The sequence below is a fragment of the Eleutherodactylus coqui genome, chromosome 13 (assembly GCF_035609145.1).
Source record: "Eleutherodactylus coqui strain aEleCoq1 chromosome 13, aEleCoq1.hap1, whole genome shotgun sequence".
Lineage (NCBI taxonomy): Eukaryota > Metazoa > Chordata > Amphibia > Anura > Eleutherodactylidae > Eleutherodactylus > Eleutherodactylus coqui.
The window spans coordinates 101,709,640-101,733,269 of NC_089849.1; the positions used below are offsets into that span (position 1 = coordinate 101,709,640).

At 47.2% G+C, this 23,630-nt stretch overlaps 1 protein-coding gene across 2 annotated transcripts in view; it reads left to right on the forward strand.

Annotated features, from left to right (window-relative positions):
* Positions 1-23,630, forward strand: part of PRKCA (protein kinase C alpha) — a 223,879-nt gene that overhangs the window by 126,710 nt on the left and 73,539 nt on the right. For both annotated transcript variants that reach the window (XM_066588241.1, XM_066588242.1), the window contains exons 4-5: positions 13,898-14,009; positions 15,631-15,759. In XM_066588241.1, coding sequence (XP_066444338.1) covers positions 13,898-14,009; positions 15,631-15,759 — 241 coding nt within the window. The remainder of the gene's footprint in view (positions 1-13,897; positions 14,010-15,630; positions 15,760-23,630) is intronic.

Sequence of the window (23,630 nt, forward strand, 5' to 3'; positions counted from 1 at the left end):
TACAAGTATTCTGATTTAGAAGCGCTGACTGAGTTTCTTAGCATTTCCCTCCATAAAGGCAGAAATCGTAATTTGCTGGTTCATGGCCGTTTTTCTATTAAAAGTGAATCTACCTCTACTTTGTTAAAAGCCCCATATTATAGGATCCCACCGGCGTGGAAATTGGTTTTTCTGTTTTTTATGGTGAAAGCAAATATTTTTCTCCTAATTCTGTTAACAAAAACCATACAGTGAGGCAGCTTAATTGCCAAAGTATAGCAGGGGTATATATGGGGCCAGCTGCACCTGCCCGAAGCTTTATATACAATTTCAACGTCTTCAGACCTTTTCACTTTTTTTCCCATTTTTGTTTTCTTGTGGCCTATGCAAATAAAAAAAAAAAAGAAAAACAGCAACAATGTAATTAAAAACTAACACTTTGTACATAAATATTCCCACCCTGTACTCAGTCTTTAGCTGAAGCACGTTCGACAACTAATGCAGCCTTCTTGGGTATGATACCACAAGGTTTGCACACCTGGATTTGGGCATTTTCAGCCACGTCTGCAGATCTTCTCCAGTTTTGTCGGGTTTGATGGGGGCCGTTTATGGACGCCATTTTCAGGTCTCTCCAGGGATGTGTGATTGGGTACAAGTCTGCTCTCTGGCCGGGCCACTCGGGGACATTCATGGAGTTGCCACTAAGCCCGTCCTGTGTTGTCCTGGCTGTGTGCTTGGAGTCATTGTCTTGTTGGAAGGTGACCCCTCTGCCCGGTCTGAGGCCCCTCACGCTCTGGATCAGGTTATCATTAATATTATCTCTGTACTTTGCTCCATTCATCTTTTCATCAACCCTGACCGGTCTCTTTGTCCCAGCCGCTGAAAAACACCCCCCAGCATGCCGCCACCATCAGGCCTCGCAGTAGGGATGGTATTAGACAGGGGATGAGCGGCGCCTGGTTTCCTCTACAGATAGCTAAAGCCCAAAAAGGTCAATCTTGTTTTCATCAGACCAGAGAATCTTGTTTCTCACAGTCTGGGAGTCTTCATGTATCTTCCATGAAGGAGAGACTTGTTTCTGGCCCCTCTGCCATAACGCCCAACCTTTTTTCAGCTTTTTCTCTGGAGTGCCTCAGTTTAAAAAAATTAAAATTTTGGTTCCAATTTTACTTTAACTTTTATTGGAATTACAGTGTTAGGAAAAAAATGTTGTGAATCTACTTCATATTATAGAGAATGACCCCTTGCACATCTTCCCACACCCAGTCGTTTCTGAGAGATGAATTAGCAAAAATTAGAGTTCTCGTTCGCCTTTGGAAAATTGACCCTCCAGTATTTCTTGACCCTGTGAGCTGACGGGTCTGAAAATGGGAGATTTTTGCTTACATTCTAGTAATGAACAAATATAAAGAGTTTCATAAAATTCAGAGATGGTTGGCTGTTACCCCTTTGGGGGATTTGTCCTGGAATGACCCTTATGGCAATTCAGAAGCTTAGTTTTTTATTTTTATCAATTTACAAACTTCCGTTGTCACTTTGTCATCATGGAGGCATTGGGAGCAGAATAAGGCCTCCTTCCCACGAACGGATTTCCGACGCGTAATTCGCAGCGAAAATCCGCTGCGTTGCCCGCAGCTATTAGGTTCTGTTAAACCTAATAGCTCAATGCTCACGGTGCAGAATTACACCGTGGAATTCCACACCGTGAAATCTCCCGTCCTCACCCGCGGCATGCTCTATTTGCCGCGGGTGTACGCGCAGACGGCTTCCATTGCAGTCAATGGAAGCCGTCCGTTAACGCTATCTCCCGCTGTAGCACAGCGGAAGATAGCGTGAAAACGCTTCCCCGCCTACCGCCGCCGCGTCATATGATCATATGGCGCGGCTGGCGCGCCATGTGAAACGGCCGGCCACATCATATGGCGCGGTGGGCGTGTCATGTGACGTGGCCGGCGTGTCATATGACGCGGTGGGCGGGGAAGCGTCATGCGGGACCCAGAACGCCGGATCCGCTGGTAAGTATGGGGTCTCTGGGGGGTGCCGTGACGGGCTTTGCCGCGGAATATTCTGTGGCGGAGCCCGTCATGGCCGCCTGCAGCCGGCCTAATGGGGAGAGCTTGGTTCTTTGTTTTATTTTAAAAAGACCACAATAAAACCAATGTTTTTTTTGTGTGTGTGGTTTTTTTCTTTTAAGTGAAGGGGTCTAAAGACCACCTGACTGCATTGTGGGTAAAACTGCTCAACAACTTAGGAGAAGAATATCCTAATAATTGCTATTAACACCAAAGCTGATACTATCTAGACATATCAGACGTAAAGGCGATGGGAAATATCTGAAGTTTGGGGGCTGTCAGGTTTAGCTTGGCCGCAGACACCGGAATCTGAATAGAGCTTCTACTGGGAAAGGCTCCTTGGATCCGCCAGTTGAACAGTCTTCGTCCCAGTGGGCTTAATAAAGGCTTTTTCTTCCCAGATTTCCTATGAGATGATTAATGTGTCTTAGACTGCTGTTGTGCTATTTAACAGTGTTACTCCTGCATGCCTCGCATGTATCCTTTCGACGTTGGCCTGCTTTTTGGAGATGGGATGCCTTTTTAATCACACTTTTCATTTCTGTATTCTGTACATGCAGTTGGCATGGATTATATATATATATATACACACACACAACACTATCCCTTCCATTCACAAGTATTGTCATTCTTTTGATTTGCTGTGATTTTCCCCATTCCTTACTATATCCATGAATAACCATGATTTCCCGATGTGTTATTTTAATGGACAGGTGATTTAATATTTGCCTACTGTAGTCCTGATAATCCATAGTGCCGGTGCGTCTTAGTGGTATTCATCCTTATTTACAATAGACTATTGTTACCTTGATCATTCAGTAACCACACGGAACATCGGTTTATTTGTTAATACTACTTATCTTTATGACAGAATTTTAGCTGTCAAAATAGACTGTTCCATTAGCAGTTCTCCTCCGCTGCCGACTTCACAACAGAGATCCGCCATGAGACCCTGCGTGACGGAGCACAGCGTGCCGTGCTGCTACGGCCAGGAAAGTTTAGTCCACATGCCAGAAACTGGATGGACCCCACGTATTATCCCGTCCCCCTAAAATAACAAGGGCATACTCTCTTCTCCTGGCACCCCGGGACTCAGTTGACATTGGCATCAATGGTAACTTCTGGGTAGACGGGCTGGGCGGAAGCATGTGACTGCTGTGGCCAATCAGTGGAAGACTTGGGAAGCCTCTATTCTGTAGCATGAGGCACTGGCGTTCTGCCAGGGCATCTGTTATATCCAGAGTGCATGATAAATGTATTCAAACTGTAACCATCTTACCTATGAAGAAGGGCAGTGCTGCGTTAAAAACATTACGATAGACATATCACAGGTTCCAGATGGCATGCGCCCCTGGGCTCTGAGGGAATTAAGTTATATTGGAGGACTCGCTAGTGATGGATACTGGTAACATTCAAAAAGCGGTCAAAAAATGAGGCCAGTAGGTTTAATGACATTGTTGATATATTGAAAATTGTTGACTGCGCTGATAAAGAATTGTAAATAATACCACATACCTCCCCCCGTGCCCTTGGCTCCACTGCTGCTACTCCTGTCCAGGGTTTAACCCAACTACAGCAGTCACATGCCTGTGCACCAGTGACAGGCCCTGAAATGAAACGTCATCAGTGATGTCCTGTATACCGGCCTGCGCCACTTATTGGTCCGTGTGGCCTGTATACAGAATGTCAGAAGACCTAGTGACCTCAGAGGTTACAAGCCTGGGCTGCAGCACCACCGTAAACTAGAAATGACTGGTTGTTTGGAGGGGTGTTAAAAGAGACAAGCTGATAGACACCAGGATGAACAAAGTCTGCCGTTCACACCATAGGACTCCATATGCCCCATTAAGTGGTTTGTCACACACAGAATTTAACCCCATGCCCAGTATAGGTGGCCACTGGGACCCCCACCAATCCTGAGAACCGGGCGTAGTATGAGCGCTTATTACTTTACTATCCCCCAGAGTCCCGATTGTAATCAATCAAGAGGTAGTGTACACTGCGCCATTCTTGGGAGTCCCAGTGGTCGCCCCCCTCCGATCCGTTATTCCCTATCCCATTGATGAAGCTTACCTTATTTTCAAAGTCACTGGTCAATTTTTGACCTGAGGATGATGGAGCCTCACGCCTTCTACGGCCTCGTTGACTATTTTTATTTGAATTGGGCCTTTTTTTGCAATCGTCATAATTTCTGTCTTTAAATCCAGGTAGAGGCCCATCTTTTCACCGTCCATTGTCATCTTCCATATCGGCGGCTGCTGTTTCTGCAAGCAGAGTTGTCATCCGGAGAACGTTACCACTGTGTAAACCTACCCTTATAGTCACGCGATTAGTTCAGAAGGGTTGTTGATCCAAGGATGTATTCGGATTACCAGATTTGGAGTCTGAAAGGAAATTTTGATCTCGGAGAGAAAAATTGGCTTCTACCTCATGGGAGTTTTTGCCTTCCTCTGGATCAACATTGTAGGATAACCGGCTAAACTGGCTGGCCGTGCTTCAGGCTTACAGACTGTTACTATGTACATTGCTGCTTCCTCTGCCCACTTACAAACCTACAACGGTGTCCTCTGTAGAACACCGCTCTGCCCATCTACATAGTGGTGTATCCTGCAGATTATTACCCTAATGAGCTCCCTGCAGATCATCGCTCTGATTATAGTGTCGCCTGCCTTCTGCAGCAGAGCATGGAGCTCCGTGCCGCCACAGATTTTGGAGCAGCAGCTGTTGGCCGGTGATAAGCGTTATCAGGACACACAATAATTCTTAATGATATTTAATTAGTGTTTGCTTTGTGCCAGTTCTACTGGTCTAAACAGTAATCAGCGGTCATGGGCTGATAGTGGAACGACCCCTCCCTGCCCCGCCTCGTTATCTGTGTGTTGATATATAAATCGCTCTCTTTTATATAATGCTCCTCTATGAATATGTCACCCATTGGGGGGGGGGGGGTTTGTCACAGACTGAGGACAATAACCAGACTCCGTCGCTACAGGAAAGTGTCTGGTCATACGCAGGCTCGTCTTTAAGGTTGCTTTCACGCTATGGATTCTTTTTTCCTGCTGCATTATGGGAACAATAGAAATGGAGCCCAGCGACTAAATGGAAGCGTCCTACGTCGGAACCGAACGTCAGCAAACCAGACCGCACCGACTATTATGGCACCTGGGTTTCTAGTATTATATAGGACGTACTAGTGCTGCGCCATTTCTTCATGTTTTTACCATAATTCAGTGATTGGGGTTCTGCACACTAAATAGTAGATTGGGGGGGCAGCTGCATCTTTCTCTCTGTTTAGGCTTCCACCCGCTGGTGATAGACTTTCCTGCGATGCGAGAATACGTGAAAACGCATGATTATGAAACCAATGATTTTCAATGGTTTCATTTTCATTTGCGATGTCTTCACTCAAGCCTCGCAGCGCTAAGAAAAATCTGCCATAGGAGAAGATGGCACAGCAGCCTAAGAATCCCCCATAGAGAGGAGAGCGGGGGTGCGGAGCAACAGGGGATCTCTTGCGTATCTCCCCATATTTATAGAGGGGGGGGGGATTAGGAGGCTTTCCTGAGAGAGGGGGCAGGGCTACAGGAGTTATAGTGATTCCTCTCTAGCCAAGTGAGGGGGTGGGGCCAACGGGATCCACCTGCTAACCACACCCCCTCACTTGGCTGGAGTTGGTTCACTTTAATAACTCCTGTAGCCCTGCCCCCTTTCAAGTGCCGCTGTCTGGGAAATCTTGGGAATGCCCCCTAACCCCGGCCCCTATCTCCAAATATGGGGAGATATGTCAGAGATCTCCTGTAGCTACGCGCTTCCCCTCTGTCTCCTCTCTATGGGGGATTCCTAGGCTGCTTCGCGATCTTATCCTATTGATTCCAATGGGGCCGGTGCTGTTGCTGCTGGCCCCATTGAAAACAATGGGCGATATAGCAGATTTTTCTTAGCGCTGCAGGGCTTGAGTGCAAAAATCGCAAATGAGAATGAAACCATTAAAAATCATTGGTTTCATAATCATGCGTTTTCATTCACACCCACATTGCAGGAAAGTTCATCACCAGCGGGTAAGAGCCCTCACCAAGTTCAAAGGTGCATTGTGTATAAATGGGCCTTTAGTCATACATTATCTGCATATACACGTCTGACTGCGCCCTCCTGCTTCTGTGCACCTAAATGAAGGGACGCATTATAGTTCGTCGGCAAACTTGATGATTGTTTCAAAGTGACAACAAAAATGTTTTGACACTGCAGAGTTAAGGCGAACTGTAAGTCCGTCAGCGGGATGTATAAGATCCATCAGCAGTGCGTCTCCCTACTGATGGTCTCCCTGTGATGATGATAAAGAATAGAAGTGATTAGCAGCATCCTCCCCTTTGTATTTCCCTTTGGTTTGTATGTTACAGGATTATACGACCGGCTGTTCCCTCGTCCGCAGCTGTTCGCGTCCTCAGAGCGCCTGGCGCGTTGTTCTTTCTAAATGCGATTTTGTTCTCCCTGTGAAAAAGCAAGATTGGATTAAATGGATCCTGCGAGTTCTGTCATGGAAATTGCATTTAATATTTCCCAGCTGCGCCTCCCATGGGTGAAAGCTGGTAATGGTAGAATGTGCTGCAGTCGTGAGATGAGGTCTGAGGCATCGGATGCCTGGAACATGATGGGGTCATCTGGCTGGGCCGAGATGGGGTTGCCCTCTAATCATATAGCGCCAACATATTCCGCAGCACTTACAAGACGGGGGGAACAGAACAAGACCACGGTTACATAATAATCAGTTAATGGAGACAATAGGGGTGAGGGTCCTGCTCCAACCAGCTTACATACTACTAATAGTGGGGTGATACAGAAGGTAAAGGGACTGGAGATGTGCAGGTATGGCGAGTGAGGGGTGCTATACACACAGACAGTGGTATTAGGCGGAGTACAGACGGGTTTGGTTTAGGGGATATGGTATGCCCCCCTGAAGAGGTGTGTTTTTAGAGCACGCCTAAAGTTTTGTGTGCCAGTGATTGTCCGAATAGTTTTGGGTAGCGCCTTCCAGAGGACATCATAGGTTCTGCACTGGTATATTGTAACAAACTTTCAGAGCAGGAGAGACAGTAACCTGCCCAAACTGCTTGCTTTGTAACAAACCCTCAGCTGTGAGAAGCATCAGTGTAGACGAGTCCTCTGGGGACTCCAGACTGACACATTGTACTTGACATTGTAACAGACCTTCAGATATGAGACGTTTCGGTGTCAGACAATCCTCTGTGAGCTGAACCAAGCAGCAGCAGCCAGGGACATCCTACCAATTATCCCTGGTTTTGGCTCCTCCGTTGCATCGGTCGCTGGGGACGGCTTACTGCCCCCATTTGCCTTGCATGTGTTGAGGAATCCCAGCTCGGTATTGTCGGAGGAGAACCCACAGCCGCCGTCATAAAATATGAAATGAGGCTGAATGCATTATGTAAATCCCTGCATGCTCGCTCATTGACGCACATTTGGGTTTTGTTCCAGAACAATGAGTAGACGACGGATTAATTGCCCAGAGACCTCTGTGGCTGCTGGCGGTGCAAGAGTTAAGGCATCAATCAGGGCAGCGGATGAGTCAGTGCAGATCCAGCAGCCTCTACAATTCCTCCGACCCCCTTGCGTGGTTGCGGGGACCCCTTCCTCCATGTGTTGAGGAGTCTTTCTCTGACCCTTTAACCTTCAGACATTTTTGTCCCACTTTTCCAGAGCCGTATCTCTGTATTTTTCCATCTATGCAGCCATGTGACGGCTTGTGTTTTTGCGGGACGAGTTGTATTTTTAATGCTACCATTTAATCTACTGAAAAACTTTTTAAAAATTAAGTGGGGTGCAATTAGAAAAATAGTTTTTTTTACTTTATTTCTATGAGTAAGTTAAAAGGACCCGTGCCCTTTATTCTGCAGGTCAGTGCGACTGCAGCAATACCGAATAGTTTTTGTTTTTTTGGTATGAAAAAATTTTTTTTTGCTTCTTGTTGCCATATTCTGAGACTTTTATTTTTCCGGATGAATGTTGGGACGCTGAATGCCAGCTTGCAACCTGTTCTGCGACCTTGTTTGGACCTGGGCTATTGGAGCAGCACTAACCTAAGGTTATTTCCCTGTCACTGGAATTGTGTGAGGGCTTGTGTTGGTGGAGCAGGTGCTAGTTCCTGTTGGTGTTATTTTAGGGGGTACATATAACTGATCAATCATTATTAATTTTTTTTTAAGGAGATGGTGCCAAAAACATTCTATTTTTTTCCTGCTTTTTACAGTTTTGATCTTCCGTGATGAACAATGCAATAGTTTTAGTAACTACCTTTTACAGATAGGGCAATTCCAAGTTGTATTTTTTATTTATTTATGGTTTTTATATGAAAAAGGAGTTTAACCTATATAAAAAATTTTGTTAACATTTTTTTTTGGTCTCAATAGGGAACATGTAATCACTTAGATGATTTGTATGATATACTGCAATTCTTTTGTATTGCAGTATATTATACAGTGCAGCCACAGGGCTTAATAGACTTAAAGAGAACCTGTGAGCTCCTATGAGCCCAAAAAACTACAGTTAGAGGTTCATGGGAGAGTAGCACTGAGAGGACAGTGTGTTTGTATGCTCAAGGAGTCCACTGTATGCACTGAGTGGTGGCTTTGTGGACAGACCGTGAGAGAATGGACGAGAAGTATAAAAATCCCACCTCTTATTCAGCAGCCTTCTCCTATAGGCCCCTAACTTTAGTCTGTGGAGCTTATAGATGCTGATCTGTATTCTTTACATACATGTCAGCTCTGGGGGCATTCACTAGCTGGGGTCATGTTAGTCTAACGGCACACCATAATCACCAGGCGATAGGTGACAGAGCAAGTCTCTGTTTTTCTAACGGCTTAAATGCTGCGGGCAGCATTGCTCGTGGCATCTAAGTGGTTGAACAGCTGCTGGTTTAGCTGCAGTTACATGGAGCTGTTCTCAGTATTGTATGTGACTGAACAACCATTGGTGCGACCATTCTGGCATGTATGGTTTCATTCTTGCCGGCAGCACATCTATTTACATGAGGCCATGTGTTGCCAACCACCATTGGTTTTATGGCCACATAAAAGATGTGATCTAGGACAAACCAGCAGTTTCTTGGCTAATGGCCGGACATGTTAGATGGAGCACCTAAGGCTCCACAGTCCGATATTTCAGCTGGTTTTGACAAAGCAATCTGGAGAAAGTTTTATGGCTGCTCCTTCCTCTCTTGGTCAAGTCTAGTTGAATGGAAGAAGGGTCTCTGCCTTTACAACCTCCTGCATCTCCTCCCACCAGCCAGTACCCTGTTGTGTACCTACAGTCTGTCTACAGGTGGGTGGCTCTCTGGGTTGGTTTATGTCAACTAAGCTCCTACAGGACGCCTGTGTGAAGGGTTAACGGTCCTCTGTATAAATAAGCTGGACAGCGGTTCTCTGATGCTGGTCTGTACACGCATGTAAACCCCACATACGGGCCGTGTATATATGGTGCATCCAGGACACATCTGCAGACCGCCTGCATTATCTCAATGTTCCTCGTTAGGCAGCATGGAAGGGGTTAATTTTTTGTAGGCATGTGTAAATATTGCTGATCTTGCTCTGTTTCGTGGTCTCACAATGCAGAAGGTGCGAATAGAAGCAGCCGAGTCTCATGACTTTATAAGGATCTCCGTGGCTGGAGGGTTTAACACGCGCATAAATCTCAGGAGGAGACGTGACGTACTGATGAGCGGCACCCATTGGTCCCGGCGTCCTCGTACTCTCCACGACTACTGGCTAGTTAGACGGAGGCTACAGTGTGTTCTCTAGCATGTGTGATACTGTCTGCTGTATCTAATCCCGTCTCGTGTGATACGATCTACTGAGTGGTGTATCTAAGCCTGTCTTGTGTGATACTATCTGCTGAGCTGTTTATCAAAGCCGATCATGCATAATGCTGAGCCAATGACACGCTGACACGCGGTGGTCAGGAGAATGACACGCTGATACGGGGTTAGTCCGGGCTCGGGAATGGGTTGGATTTCTGCAACGGATTATCTGTGATCCTCCACGGAAAACCGCGAATGATCACGGATGCGTGTGGTTTTCTGCGCGTATGTACATTATCGTGTGCACAGAAGAAAGATCTCTCCTCTCCAGCCCGCATTCCGACTTTTGTATCTATTTTCCTGTCTAGTTGCGAGCGTTTCTGTCGCTCATACGTATGGGCTGTGGTTTGCTTGCATCCATCGACCTCTATTGAGGCTGTCCACACAGAATCCGTATTAACATAGAGCATGCTACGATTTTAGCCCTGAAGATGTAGAGTGCAGCTCCGGAGTATATAACACAGGTGAATTAAACAAATGCCATCTATGTTGCATGAAATTAATGCTACTGAGCGTAGATAGGGGGCAGTAAGGGGCACAGTTAGTATTTGCACCTGGTAGTATCTTCTAGTGCATAGTCCTTCAGCAAGGATACAGAGGGCGTATCTGCAGGTGCAAAGCTTTATTGCCTGCACGTTGGGCGGCTGCAGCGGCCTCGTCCCTCGCTTCCTGCGAGGTTCCGCCTGCTTCTGGGGTGGGGAGGTTCCGCCTGCTTCTGGGGTGGGGAGGTTCCGCCTGCTTCTGGGGTGGGGAGGTTCCGCCTGCTTCTGGGGTGGGGAGGTTCCGCCTGCTTCTGGGGTGGGGAGGTTCCGCCTGCTTCTGGGGTGGGGAGGTTCCGCCTGCTTCTGGGGTGGGGAGGTTCCGCCTGCTTCTGGGGGGTGGGGAGGTTCCGCCTGCTTCCGGGGAGGTTCCGCCTGCTTCCGGGGAGGTTCCGCCTGCTTCCGGGGAGGTTCCGCCTGCTTCCGGGGAGGTTCCGCCTGCTTCCGGGGAGGTTCCGCCTGCTTCCGGGGAGGTTCCGCCTGCTTCCGGGGAGGTTCCGCCTGCTTCCGGGGAGGTTCCGCCTGCTTCCGGGGAGGTTCCGCCTGCTTCCGGGGAGGGGGGAGGTTCCGCCTGCTTCCGGGGAGGGGGGAGGTTCCGCCTGCTTCCGGGGAGGTTCCGCCTGCTTCCGGGGAGGTTCCGCCTGCTTCCGGGGAGGGGGGAGGTTCCGCCTGCTTCCGGGGAGGGGGGAGGTTCCGCCTGCTTCCGGGGAGGGGGGAGGTTCCGCCTGCTTCCGGGGAGGGGGGAGGTTCCGCCTGCTTCCGGGGAGGGGGGAGGTTCCGCCTGCTTCCGGGGAGGGGGGAGGTTCCGCCTGCTTCCGGGGAGGGGGGAGGTTCCGCCTGCTTCCGGGGAGGGGGGAGGTTCCGCCTGCTTCCGGGGAGGGGGGAGGTTCCGCCTGCTTCCGGGGAGGGGGGAGGTTCCGCCTGCTTCTGGGGAGGGGGGGAGGTTCCGCCTGCTTCTGGGGAGGGGGGAGGTTCCGCCTGCTTCTGGGGAGGGGGGAGGTTCCGCCTGCTTCTGGGGAGGGGGGAGGTTCCGCCTGCTTCTGGGGAGGGGGGAGGTTCCGCCTGCTTCTGGGGAGGGGGGAGGTTCCGCCTGCTTCTGGGGGGGAGGGGGGAGGTTCCGCCTGCTTCTGGGGGGGAGAGGAGGTTCCGCCTGCTTCTGGGGGGGAGAGGAGGTTCCGCCTGCTTCTGGGGGGGAGAGGAGGTTCCGCCTGCTTCTGGGGGGGAGAGGAGGTTCCGCCTGCTTCTGGGGGGAGAGGAGGTTCCGCCTGCTTCTGGGGGGGAGAGGAGGTTCCGCCTGCTTCTGGGGGGGAGAGGAGGTTCCGCCTGCTTCTGGGGGGGAGAGGAGGTTCCGCCTGCTTCTGGGGGGGAGAGGAGGTTCCGCCTGCTTCTGGGGGGGGGGGGGAGAGGAGGTTCCGCCTGCTTCTGGGGGGGGGGGGGAGAGGAGGTTCCGCCTGCTTCTGGGGGGGGGGGGGGAGAGGAGGTTCCGCCTGCTTCTGGGGGAGGGGGGGGAGAGGAGGTTCCGCCTGCTTCTGGGGGAGGGGGGGGAGAGGAGGTTCCGCCTGCTTCTGGGGGGGGGGGGGGAGAGGAGGTTCCGCCTGCTTCTGGGGGGGGGGGGGGAGGTTCCGCCTGCTTCTGGGGGGGGGGGGAGGTTCCGCCTGCTTCTGGGGGGGGGGAGGTTCCGCCTGCTTCTGGGGGGGGGAGGTTCCGTCTGCTTCTGGGGGGGGGAGGTTCCGTCTGCTTCTGGGGGGGGGGAGGTTCCGTCTGCTTCTGGGGGGGGGGAGGTTCCGTCTGCTTCTGGGGGGGGGAGGTTCCGTCTGCTTCTGGGGGGGGGGGGGGGAGGCTCCGTCTGCTTCTGGGGGGGGGGGGGGGGGAGGTTCTGCTTTTCCAAGACTTCTGAATGGAAGTTCTGCAGTGTGAAGATCCTCCATGTTTCTGCATACATCTGTTAGAGGTTTGATTGACCGCAGCTGATAAGGTTTACTGTTTGTCTCTGTAGACATTTGGTTTTGTACATACAGTGGTTACATAAAGTCTACACAGCCCTTGTTAAACTGCCTGGTTTTGTAATGTTAAAAAATCCGACATCCGTAAAATTCCATTGAAAAACAAACTGAAATCATTTAGGGTGGGAAAAAAATGTAAAATAATGCGGTTGCATAAACACACCATAAACTAATACTTTGTTGTTGCCCCCATTGACTTTCTGACAGCTTTCAGTGTTTTGGGGTCTGTGTTTATCAGCATGGCACATCTAGATTTAGTGATTTTTACTCACTCTTCCTTGCAAATCTGTCAGATTGCGATGGCATCTCCTGTGTAGCGCCCTCTTCAGGTCAACACTCAGATCTGCAATGGGATTGAGGTTGGGGCTCTGGCTGGGCCATTCCAAAACTGTGATCTTCTGGTGAAGCTCCTTCTCTTGGTCATTTGTCGGTCTGCTTTGGGTCGTTGTGCTGAAAGGTGAAATTCCTCTTCATCTGCAGCTTTTTAGCCGAGGCCGGATGGCTTTGTACCAGAATGGGCTGATATTTGGGACTGTTCATAATTCCCTCCAGCTTAACTAAAGCCCCAGTTCCTACAGCAGGACAGCCCCCCACATCTACACTGCGGGTTGGGGGTCCTCTGGTGATGCACAGTGTTGGCTTTAGGAATTATTTCCAACAAGTCCCCCCTCAGTCTCATCAGACAGAACACGTTCTCCCCCACAGCCCAGACATACGAAGAACACGGGAGATGGCTGTCACATGACTACACAACCAATACTTGCCAGAAGCTCCTGCAGCTCCTTTAATGTTGCTGTTGGCCGATTTACTTTGGTCTTTTCATCCGTTTTTGAGCGACGTCCAGTTTTCGGTAATATCACTGTTGTGCCAGATATATATGTATATTGGTTTATGTAATGTCTTGGAGATGTTATTCCCCCCCCCCCCCCCCCCCCCCCTCTTTCTTCTCCTGACTGACACCTTCCAACAATCACATCCCTTTGATGTGTTCTAAACTCTTTATGGACCAACTAAGAAAATGTCTGGAAAATCCTAGAAGAGCCGAACTTTATATGGGGGGGGGATCAGATAATGGCAGCGGAGTGCCGACTACTGTTCAACATGAGTGTAAATGTGATTGGCTGATTCTGACCACAAGTACAAGAGGGTGTGAACACTTATGCAACCACGTTATTTTAGTTTTGTTGCTTATAGTTTTCCACCCTAACTGATTTTAGTTTGTTTTCCATTGGACGTTTACAGATAGCGGGCGCTGAAGGGGAGGTAAACCTGAAATCAGTCATCGTTGTCTGAGTTTGAACAGGTCATAAACCTGTCATTTTAACAGGGTTGTGAAGACTTTTTATATCCACTGTACAGCATACTTCATATATGACTTTGTATGACCTGTCCTTACCGGGACTGACCCCTTACACACGTCTTATATGTTTGCAGGACCCCCGGAGTAAGCACAAGTTTAAGATCCACACGTATGGGAGTCCAACATTCTGTGACCACTGCGGCTCTCTGCTCTATGGGTTAATACATCAGGGGATGAAGTGTGAGAGTAAGTACAGTCCGTGTATTCTATGTACTCAGTGGGTTTAAAGAAGCACTCCGGGCATCATTGTATCAGTGACCTCTGCTGTGAAGAAGCAGTTCTGTAGCTCGTCCCTGCCCTGTATTCTGCACATTTCTGGCCAGTACTCTGACTACGGTCCGTGCCCTGCAGTTAAGCAGCTTCATGTATGTTACCAAAGAACAATGCCATCCACAAAAAACAGGCATTTTCTCATTTGTTGGCTGATCGCTGGATCATTCACCAATTTAGCGGCCCGTATAACATATGATGCCTTTACATATGATGTTTTTTCAGGTGTTGGAATACGGTTAGCTGCCTGGTGGATAGCAGAGAATTGTCTACACTGATACAATATAACAAACCCTCAGCTGTATATCTCTTTTGGATCTCAGCAAGATTGTTCTCATTTACGGACAGCAAGCAGAGATCCTGAAAATGGTGGAGATGAAACGCTGGAAGCCATTAGCCAGTGTCTGTCTTCTGATGCAACTGTAGCTCTAATTACATAGTAACAAGGCTGACGCGTAGCGTCTCGCTGCTCAACTAAAGGGGTTCTTCAGTTTTGACAAGTCCCATAACTTCCCTTTTCTTTTAACACATATACAATGCACTCGGAAAGTCTTCAGACACTTTGTTTGCTTTTTTTTACATTTGTTATGTTGTTCCTTTGTGTAATTAAGAAATAAATTCAGCTCGTCTAGAGCGACCATTGGGTTCTTGGTCACCTCTCTTACTGAGGCCCTTCTCCCCCGATTGCTTAGTCTGGTGGGTCGGTCAGCTATAGGAAGAGTCCTGGTCGCTCCAAACTTCTATGATGCAAGAATTATGGCGTCCGCTGGGCTCTTGGGAACGTTTAGTGCAGCAGAAATGATTTTTCAGCCTCCCCAGATCTGCGCCTCCACACATCCTGTCCCTGAGCTCTACATGGCTTCATCATGGCTTGGCTGATCTGCATTGTGACACCTTATATAGGCTGGGCTGTATCTTTCAAAATTAGGACATCAGCTGAATTTTCCCCAGGTGACTCCAATCCAAGTGTAGAAACATCTCTAAGATGATTGGTAGCCCCCATGGCTAGATATGAAGTGCCCTACCAAAGGGGCTGAACACTTGTGTCAATGCATGATGGTCGTTTTTTATTTATTTAGTTTTAAATTTGCAAAGATTCCTAACATTCTGTTGTCATTATGGGGAAAATTTTTTTTTTTTTTTTTTTCATTTGCACAAGGCCGCAAAATAGTAACATGTAAAAACCTGAAAGGGGCTGAAGACTTACTGAATGCATTGTATCCAGCATGTGCCTCCTGAACATGAAGAGATCTTGTAAGCTGTTGTGGTGATCCGTTATCACAATACAGTTAATATTCTATGCTCCTGCAGCCACCACTAGGGGGAACTCACTGTATACACATTAAACATAGTCTGCGATGAGCTCCCCCTAGTGGAGGCTGCAGGCAGAATGAATGCTATCCTATATCTATGTCTAGAGCTCTGGATCAGAATGACCGATAGGACAGCTATAAAGCTATAGAACAAGTCAGCGCAGGATGTTTGATCTGCACAGCTGTATGTGTGTCACTAATTCCGTGTCTTGTGTTCCTCGCAGCATGTGACATGAATGTACATAAAATCTGTGTCGTCAACGTGCCCAGTCTGTGTGGAATGGACCATACAGAGAAGAGGGGGAGGATATTCCTGAAGGCCGAGGTGATTGGAGACAAGCTGAATGTCACAGGTGAGGCTCCGACTGCCTCAAGAAATGATGTACCAGAGATGGGTTCAATCTATTGTCCTCTGTTATCAGCCATTCCAAGCTGTCCAAGCAATCTACTGTTTTATGTTAGCATCTATTTCAGGCTTGGAAGAGAAACTATAGAACAAGTAAATAGAATCTATTGTCTTCTGTTATCAGCCACCTCAGGCTGGGGAGATGATGACTGCAGGACCATAGAGGTGAATACAATCTGTTGCTCCAAAATCCAGCAATAAGAACCTGATGTTTTAGTATTAATTGCATTAACAACCCTCTGGTGTAAACGGAGGGCAGTAAACTCGCTCTGCTGCTTATTGGGAGGTCTCAGTGCAGCTTTAAAGCATCGATTTCATATTACAAGCGCTTGATTTTGTACCTGTGTGATGTGCATCTATTGCTCCCTTTGATCAGCTATTTCAGGCTGGGGAGAGAATGCCTGTAGGACAGGTAAATGCAGTCTACTGCTCCCTGTTACCAGCCGTTGCAGGCTTCATGAAATATTCCAGGAGTAGTTATAACTTATTGGTAGGTAAGATGATTACACTTTAATGGCCGCTCGGTTGGCTCTGTGGTGATTAGACGTTAGATTGTTCAGTGCTTTGGATGCACCCCCCGCAGGGTCCACAGATCGTACCCTTGTTGTATATCTGGGGGCGCAGAGCATCGCCCCCTCTCCCTCTTGTCCCATGCTAAGAACGTGTAATTACATCTCTGCAGATTCCGCCATGAAATGCTCCGGCAGGATGAATTACTGCGCTAATCCTCAGACACGTCTCGGTTGTAATGAGGAGCTGTGATATTAGCTGCCCCCGCATAGTCCCGTCAGCCATAGGTAGGGGGTGCTGGATTGCTCTCAGCGCTGCTGCTCTGATCACCCGCAGGACATTTACTCCTCTCCGATTAATGTTCTACAGAGTGACCTGCTAAGCAAAAATCACATTCCTTTCTAAGCTTCTATAACAGTGTCATTGACACCCAGACCACTGGGGGCGCTCTTCTAGCGGTTTTGACAGTCTGTAGCATGGCTTGTTCTAAGGGTCCTTTTAGACGAGCCGATTATCGTTTAAATGAGTGAGTGACGTCACCGCTACCCTCGCGCTGTTTATACAGCAAATACATTGTTGCTCGTTCAAACGCGAAATCGTTCACATTCGCTGTATTAGTGACGGAGGACGACCGAATGAGCGCCACGTAACCGAACGATTAGTGAACGAGCCTATGGTGGCTTTTATGCTGCATAAAATGGACAACGAGGAACAGTGAAGATTCTCGTTCGGCATCCAGTCCTTGACTTGCGTTTAGAGCAAACAATTATCATACACTTTCGCTCGTTTGATCGATGATCATTCCGTCTAAAAGCACCTTAAGGGTCCTTTTCACAGGACTGTCGGGCGCTCCATTCCGGACAGTCATCCTAGCGATGATCGCTCCTGCGCAAGGATCGCTCAGTAAATGGAGGCGGAGCGGGCTGGAGGTCTCGCGCGTTGTACAGCCGCTGCCGGCGGTCTGCAGGTCAGGACGCTCAGAATGTGATGCATTCCCCTGTAAACCTCTATGGGGGCGTCATTCATACATTGCTGCCAGGGGAACTGCTCTATAAACGTCTCTACTACTTTGAAAGGGTCTAATCTAGTCTCTTCTAGTCCATGTGATTATTGCAGTGTCATTCCTGGCCACTAGGGGAGCTTTTCTGTTAATAATCCACATCTGCTGTGACTTGCCATGTGTCCTTTAAACCTGCAGTTTGGTCATTGACCTCCTCCCAGTTTTATTTCACATCTGCGGAGGTTAGTGTAAACTCCACAGGGTGTTCCTAAATGTACCTGAGATAATCTGCGGTGGGATGGAGGTAATAACCTTCAGAACGCTCAATCAATAAAGTGTATTTACTGAAGGCAGGACACGGAGAGCGGTGCGGTGCCACCCAGAGATGGCAGCGCTGCAGCTTCACTCCTGCTGAATACTATCAGCTGTTATCTGCAACTTTACTTATCTTGTAATGATCTCATGTTGTACTTAGTCACATCCAGAGCTGCATTCACAATTCTGCTAGTTGCCAAAACAGAGTGCATCATGGGTGCTCAGCTAAACTGCTAAGAGTTGGATCTCCCATTTTCAGTTTGTGAACTCTGTGCTGACATATATTGGAGTTGTCGTTGCAGCTCTGGAGGTGACTACATCATAAGACAGGATGCGACTTAGTAAAAGACCTGCAAAGATTTTCCATTTTCGATGATCTGACCGGTTTATGAGGGAACGTTGTGCTCCAGCTTTCTAGATCACCTCCTCTTTAGCCACTTCCTAATCTTTCTCTTGTGCGGGCTTCAGGTGCCCAATGTTACCTGACCTCCCTGCCCGGTGCCCCACATTCCTGCACATGCTCATCATTTACTGATGTCTCAATCATGGCACCACACTGCCATCTGCTGGGTCATAATGGTACTGACAGGAAAAGGACTGAAGTACTGGCACATTAAGCTCTCTGTATAGAATTGCCTCAGGAATAACTGAGATGCGGTCTTGTCTTTAAAGGGCTGGTAACCCTCCTAGTCTGTAGCTTATAATAGTGCTGGAGCATTATAAGAGGAGTGGCTGATCTCAGTCACACATGATAGAAATGCCTCTGGAGATTATATCAGTGCTGGAGTGTTTGATATCGGTCACAAATGGATGTAAATATCTCTACAGAGATGGACCTGACTGAAATGGCTGATAACAGGGAACAATGGATTCGATTCAACTATCTTAGGGCACATTGACACGGAACGATCATTGTTCAAAAACCGCTGGAATCATGCAAATTTGAACGATAATCGTTCAGTGTAAACATGGCGATAATTCATGAATGTGAATGACCGAACGATGCAGCGAACTAAATGTAACTTATTATATGTGTGGGAATGAAACAGGAAATGGTCATTGTTTGCTCGTGCGAATGATGACTCATGTAGAAGGCCTTAATAATGAGCTTCTACACATACTTGCATGACTGATAACAGGGAACAACAGCTTATACTCCCCTGCCCTACAGTCAGCCTCTCCTTGGCCATCGCTAGCTGATAACAGGGAGTAATAGAGTGTGTTCACCTACACAGCACATAGATGCAGAATAGACGGCAGCTGTAGAAGACCTTGTAACAATTTAACTCTGTGTTCTGCATTATCATTCTGGTGGGTTCCTTTCTAAGGGTACTTTTACGAGTGCTGATAGTTGTCCAAGGAATCACTTACTAGAGCGATGACAAGTGACCGTTGTCCCGGGTCAACATGGGCCCCGACAGGGCGGCTGAGCGAGGATCGCTCACTTGTTGGTGTCGCTTAGTTTCTTGCTCCTCTATGAACGACGGCCAGTTCACCCTGAATGGTGGCCGAAAGATCTCCAGCGCCCTCCACCTCCGTTCCGTGAGCGGTCATCACTCCTGTGTGTAGGGACAGGAGCGATCATCATTGAGGCTGCTGGGGGGCATTTAAGCACCTGACTGTAAAAGTACCTTTACACAGTCCTGTATAACAAGCCTGGCACCTATGCTGCCCTTCTGAGAGGGTTAGACATGTATCCGTCGCTGATTATACAGATTATCTTCCCCATAATACCCTCATAACGCGCCACTTTTAATACTCTGATACATAACTCTGATATCAATGGAAACAAACCTTTTCATTCACCAAAACTCTCTACTATACAATGTTCTTGTTGACCAGTGCAACCAATCACAGCGCAGCTCTCATTTCTCAAGCTTCTGAGGTTTAAAGAAAGCTGTGCTCTGATTGGTTGCTGTGGGCAACAAGGACCATCTTACTGGTAGACAGTTTTGCTAAATGAGGACCAAAAAGTTTTATTCTGCCGTAGTCGTCGCTAGGGGGATATGAGACAAGATAATTGCCAACGAAGGCAGGAAAGCGTTTTGGGTCTTTGATTCCTCCACAGCGCCACCTATTGGAAGGCAGCATTCCTTCAAGCTAATGTTAGACTCTTTATACAAGTCTTGTAACAATGACTGGAAATTAAAAGCAAAGCCAGACTCTGACCCCTGTCCCAGGCCTCTCACTAGCAAAGCCAGACTCCTACTGTACTCAGATGAAGGGCAAAAACCCTGAAACAGCTGTCTGTACATGGAGTCTGGCTTAGCTTTAAATTCCCAGTCATTGTTACAAGGCTTGTATAAAGAGTCTGGCTTTGGCTTAAAAGAATGCTGAAAAATGAGGAAATCCAAGGGCAAAATAATCTGGCGAGGATGTAAAATCTTTAATACTTTATTGTGAGGTAACCATTAAAATATATAGAGACATACAAACGTCTGCTCACAACCGCTAACGCGTTTCAACTGAACAGCTTGAAGGAATGCTACCTTCCAATAGGTGGCACTGTGGAGGTATTATTCCATCTCCCTTATTTGGGGCCTTCTTTTTCACGTCTACCGGCCTGGGATGAGTGTGCAATGTCATTTCCGAATAAAGCTTGGTGCAGATCTGCCCAGCAGGCCCGTGATTCATAAGTGACACTCCAATTTTATGGAAAAAGGTTGCATCTGTAAGCGAAAATCATCCGTCCGTCCACCAGTAAGCGTGGAAACAGTAAAGCACGTCCGGGCAAGTAACACATGAAGTCTTCGGAAATCCACCAACAGAGCGAGCGGAGAATTAGACGTACCGCGGCCGACCGTATGGGAGATTCTGTGCAGACGTTGGCTGTGTTATCCCTACCTAGTGGAGAGCAATGGATTCATGGAATATTTAGTGATTGTCTGCAGGGGGAAGGCGGCCTCATCACCCAGTTAACAAATGTAATGGCCGAATCTGTGGAGGAAAACCCACCTGTCTATATGGAGCGTATGCGCGCCCCCCAAGGTGAAAGTGATGTGCGCTATATAACCTGTAGGTGTGCGGTCCCTTCTTTTTCCATGAGGAAACAATTCTGAGGATTTCGTACCCGGACGCTATAGATATGGCTTCTGCCGGAGTTGGAACAGGAAATTCCAGGTTCCCTCTTCCAACAGTTTCTCCGCCCCCACCCCCTTTACTTTCACAGTGAACTCAATAGGTGACTACTAAACTGATGGCTAGGCGGTGCAGGTGGTGATGATAGCGAACGTCTTCCTTGGCCTCCATGTTCCCCAGGCCTCACGCCTTGTCATTTTTTGTCTGTGGATGAGTGTTAGAGTCCCCATGGCACCCTTGCCACCCTTACCACCCACCCTCCCAGAAGACATTGCATCATATTTCCGGCTTCTCTGTACTGCGGATGGTCCACACGGCTCGCCGTCAGACATGTGCAGTGCAGAATTTTTTTTTTCAAATCTCCTGCTTTCCCGCGGATCGGACGGCTTCTATTGACTTCAATGCAAGCCATCCATATGGGAACCGCACTGAAATGGAGCATGTCGCAATTTATTTTTTCAGACCATTTGTTTTACGCAAAACAAATCTGTATGCTGGAATTCATTTGCGGATGCCCATGCTTCCCTAGGGGCAGCTTCATTTCCGGATCTCCCTCGTGGGTGATCTGTGCAGATTCAGCAAGTCAAATCCACCCGTGGACAATGCGTCTTATTCTGTATATACGGACACTACACAGTACCACTTCTCTTGTCCTATATGCTGGTGTAATTCTCAGTATATTCTCTTATTCTGTATATATGGACACTACACAGTACCACTTCTCTTGTCCTATATGCTGGTGTAATTCTCAGTATATTCTCTTATTCTGTATATATGGACACTATACAGCACCACTTCTCTTGTCCTATATGCTGGTGTAATTCTCAGTATATTTCCTTATTCTGTATATATGGACACTACACAGTACCACTTCTCTTGTCCTATATGCTGGTGTAATTCTCAGTATATTCTCTTATTCTGTATATATGGACACTATACAGCACCACTTCTCTTGTCCTGTATGCTGGTGTAACTCTCAGTATATTCTCTTATTCTGTATATATGGACACTACACAGTACCACTTCTCTTGTCCTGTATGCTGGTGTAATTCTCAGTATATTCTCTTATTCTGTATATATGGACACTACACAGTACCACTTCTCTTGTCCTGTATGCTGGTGTCATTCTCAGTATATTCTCCTATTCTGTATATATGGACACTACACAGTCCCACTTCTCTTGTCCTGTATGTTGGGTGTAATTCTCTTATTCTGTATATATGGACACTACACAGTACCACTTCTCTTGTCCTGCATGTAGTGTGTAATTCCCAGTATATTCTCTTATTCTGTATATATGGACACTACACAGCACCACTTCTCTTGTCCTATATGCTGGTGTAATTCTCAGTATATTCTCTTATTCTGTATATATGGACACTATACAGCACCACTTCTCTTGTCCTGTATGCTGGTGTAACTCTCAGTATATTCTCTTATTCTGTATATATGGACACTACACAGTACCACTTCTCTTGTCCTGTATGCTGGTGTCATTCTCAGTATATTCTCCTATTCTGTATATATGGACACTACACAGTCCCACTTCTCTTGTCCTGTATGTTGGGTGTAATTCTCTTATTCTGTATATATGGACACTACACAGTACCACTTCTCTTGTCCTGCATGTAGTGTGTAATTCTCAGTATATTCTCTTATTCTGTATCTATGGACACTGCACAGCACCACTTCTCTTGTCCTATATGCTGGTGTAATTCTCAGTATATTCTCTTATTCTGTATATATGGACACTACACAGTACCACTTCTCTTGTCCTGTATGCTGGTGTCATTCTCAGTATATTCTCCTATTCTGTATATATGGACACTACACAGTACCACTTCTCTTGTCCTGTATGCTGGGTGTAATTCTCAGTATATTTCCTTATTCTGTATATATGGACACTACACAGTCCCACTTCTCTTGTCCTGTATGTAGAGTGTAATTCTCAGTATATTCCCTTATTCTGTATATATGGATACTACATAGTACCACTTCTCTTATCCAGTATGCTGGTGTAATTCTCAGTATATTCTCTTATTCTGTATATGTGGACACTACACAGTACTACTTCTCTTATCCTGTATGCTGGTGTAATTCTCAGTATATTCCCTTATTCTGTGTATATGGACACTACACAATACCACTTCTCTTATCCTGTATGCTGTTGTAATTCTCAGTATATTCCCTTATCCTGTATATATGGACACTACACAGTACCACTTCGGTTATCCTGTATGCTGGTGTAATTCTCAGTATATTCCCTTATTCTGTATATATGGACACTACACAGTACCACTTCTCCTGTCCTCTATGCTGGGTGTAATTCTCAGTATATTCTTTTATTCTGTATATATGGACACGATACAGTCCCACTTTTCCTGTCCTGTATGGGGGGTGTAATTCTCCGTATATATTCTCTTATTCTGTATATATGGACACTACACGCTACCACTTCTCTTGTCCTGTGTGCTGAGTGTAATTCTCAGTATATTCCCTTATCCTGTATACATGGACACTACACAGTACCACTTCTCTTGTCCTGTATGCTGAGTGTAATTCTCAGTATATTCCCTTATCCTGTATATATGGACACTACACAGTAGCACTTCTCTTGTCCTGTATGCTGAGTGTAATTCTCAGTATATTCCCTTATTCTGTATACATAGACACTACACAGTACCACTTCTCTTGTCCTGTATGCTGGTGTAATTCTCAGTATATTCCCTTATTCTGTGTATTTGGACACTACACAGTACCACTTCTCTTGTCTTGTATGCTGGGTGTAATTCTCAGTATATTCTTTTATTCTGTATATATGGACACTACACAGTACCACTTTTCCTGTCCTGTATGGGGGGATGTAATTCTCAGTACATTCCCTTATTCTGTATATATGGACACTACGCAGTACC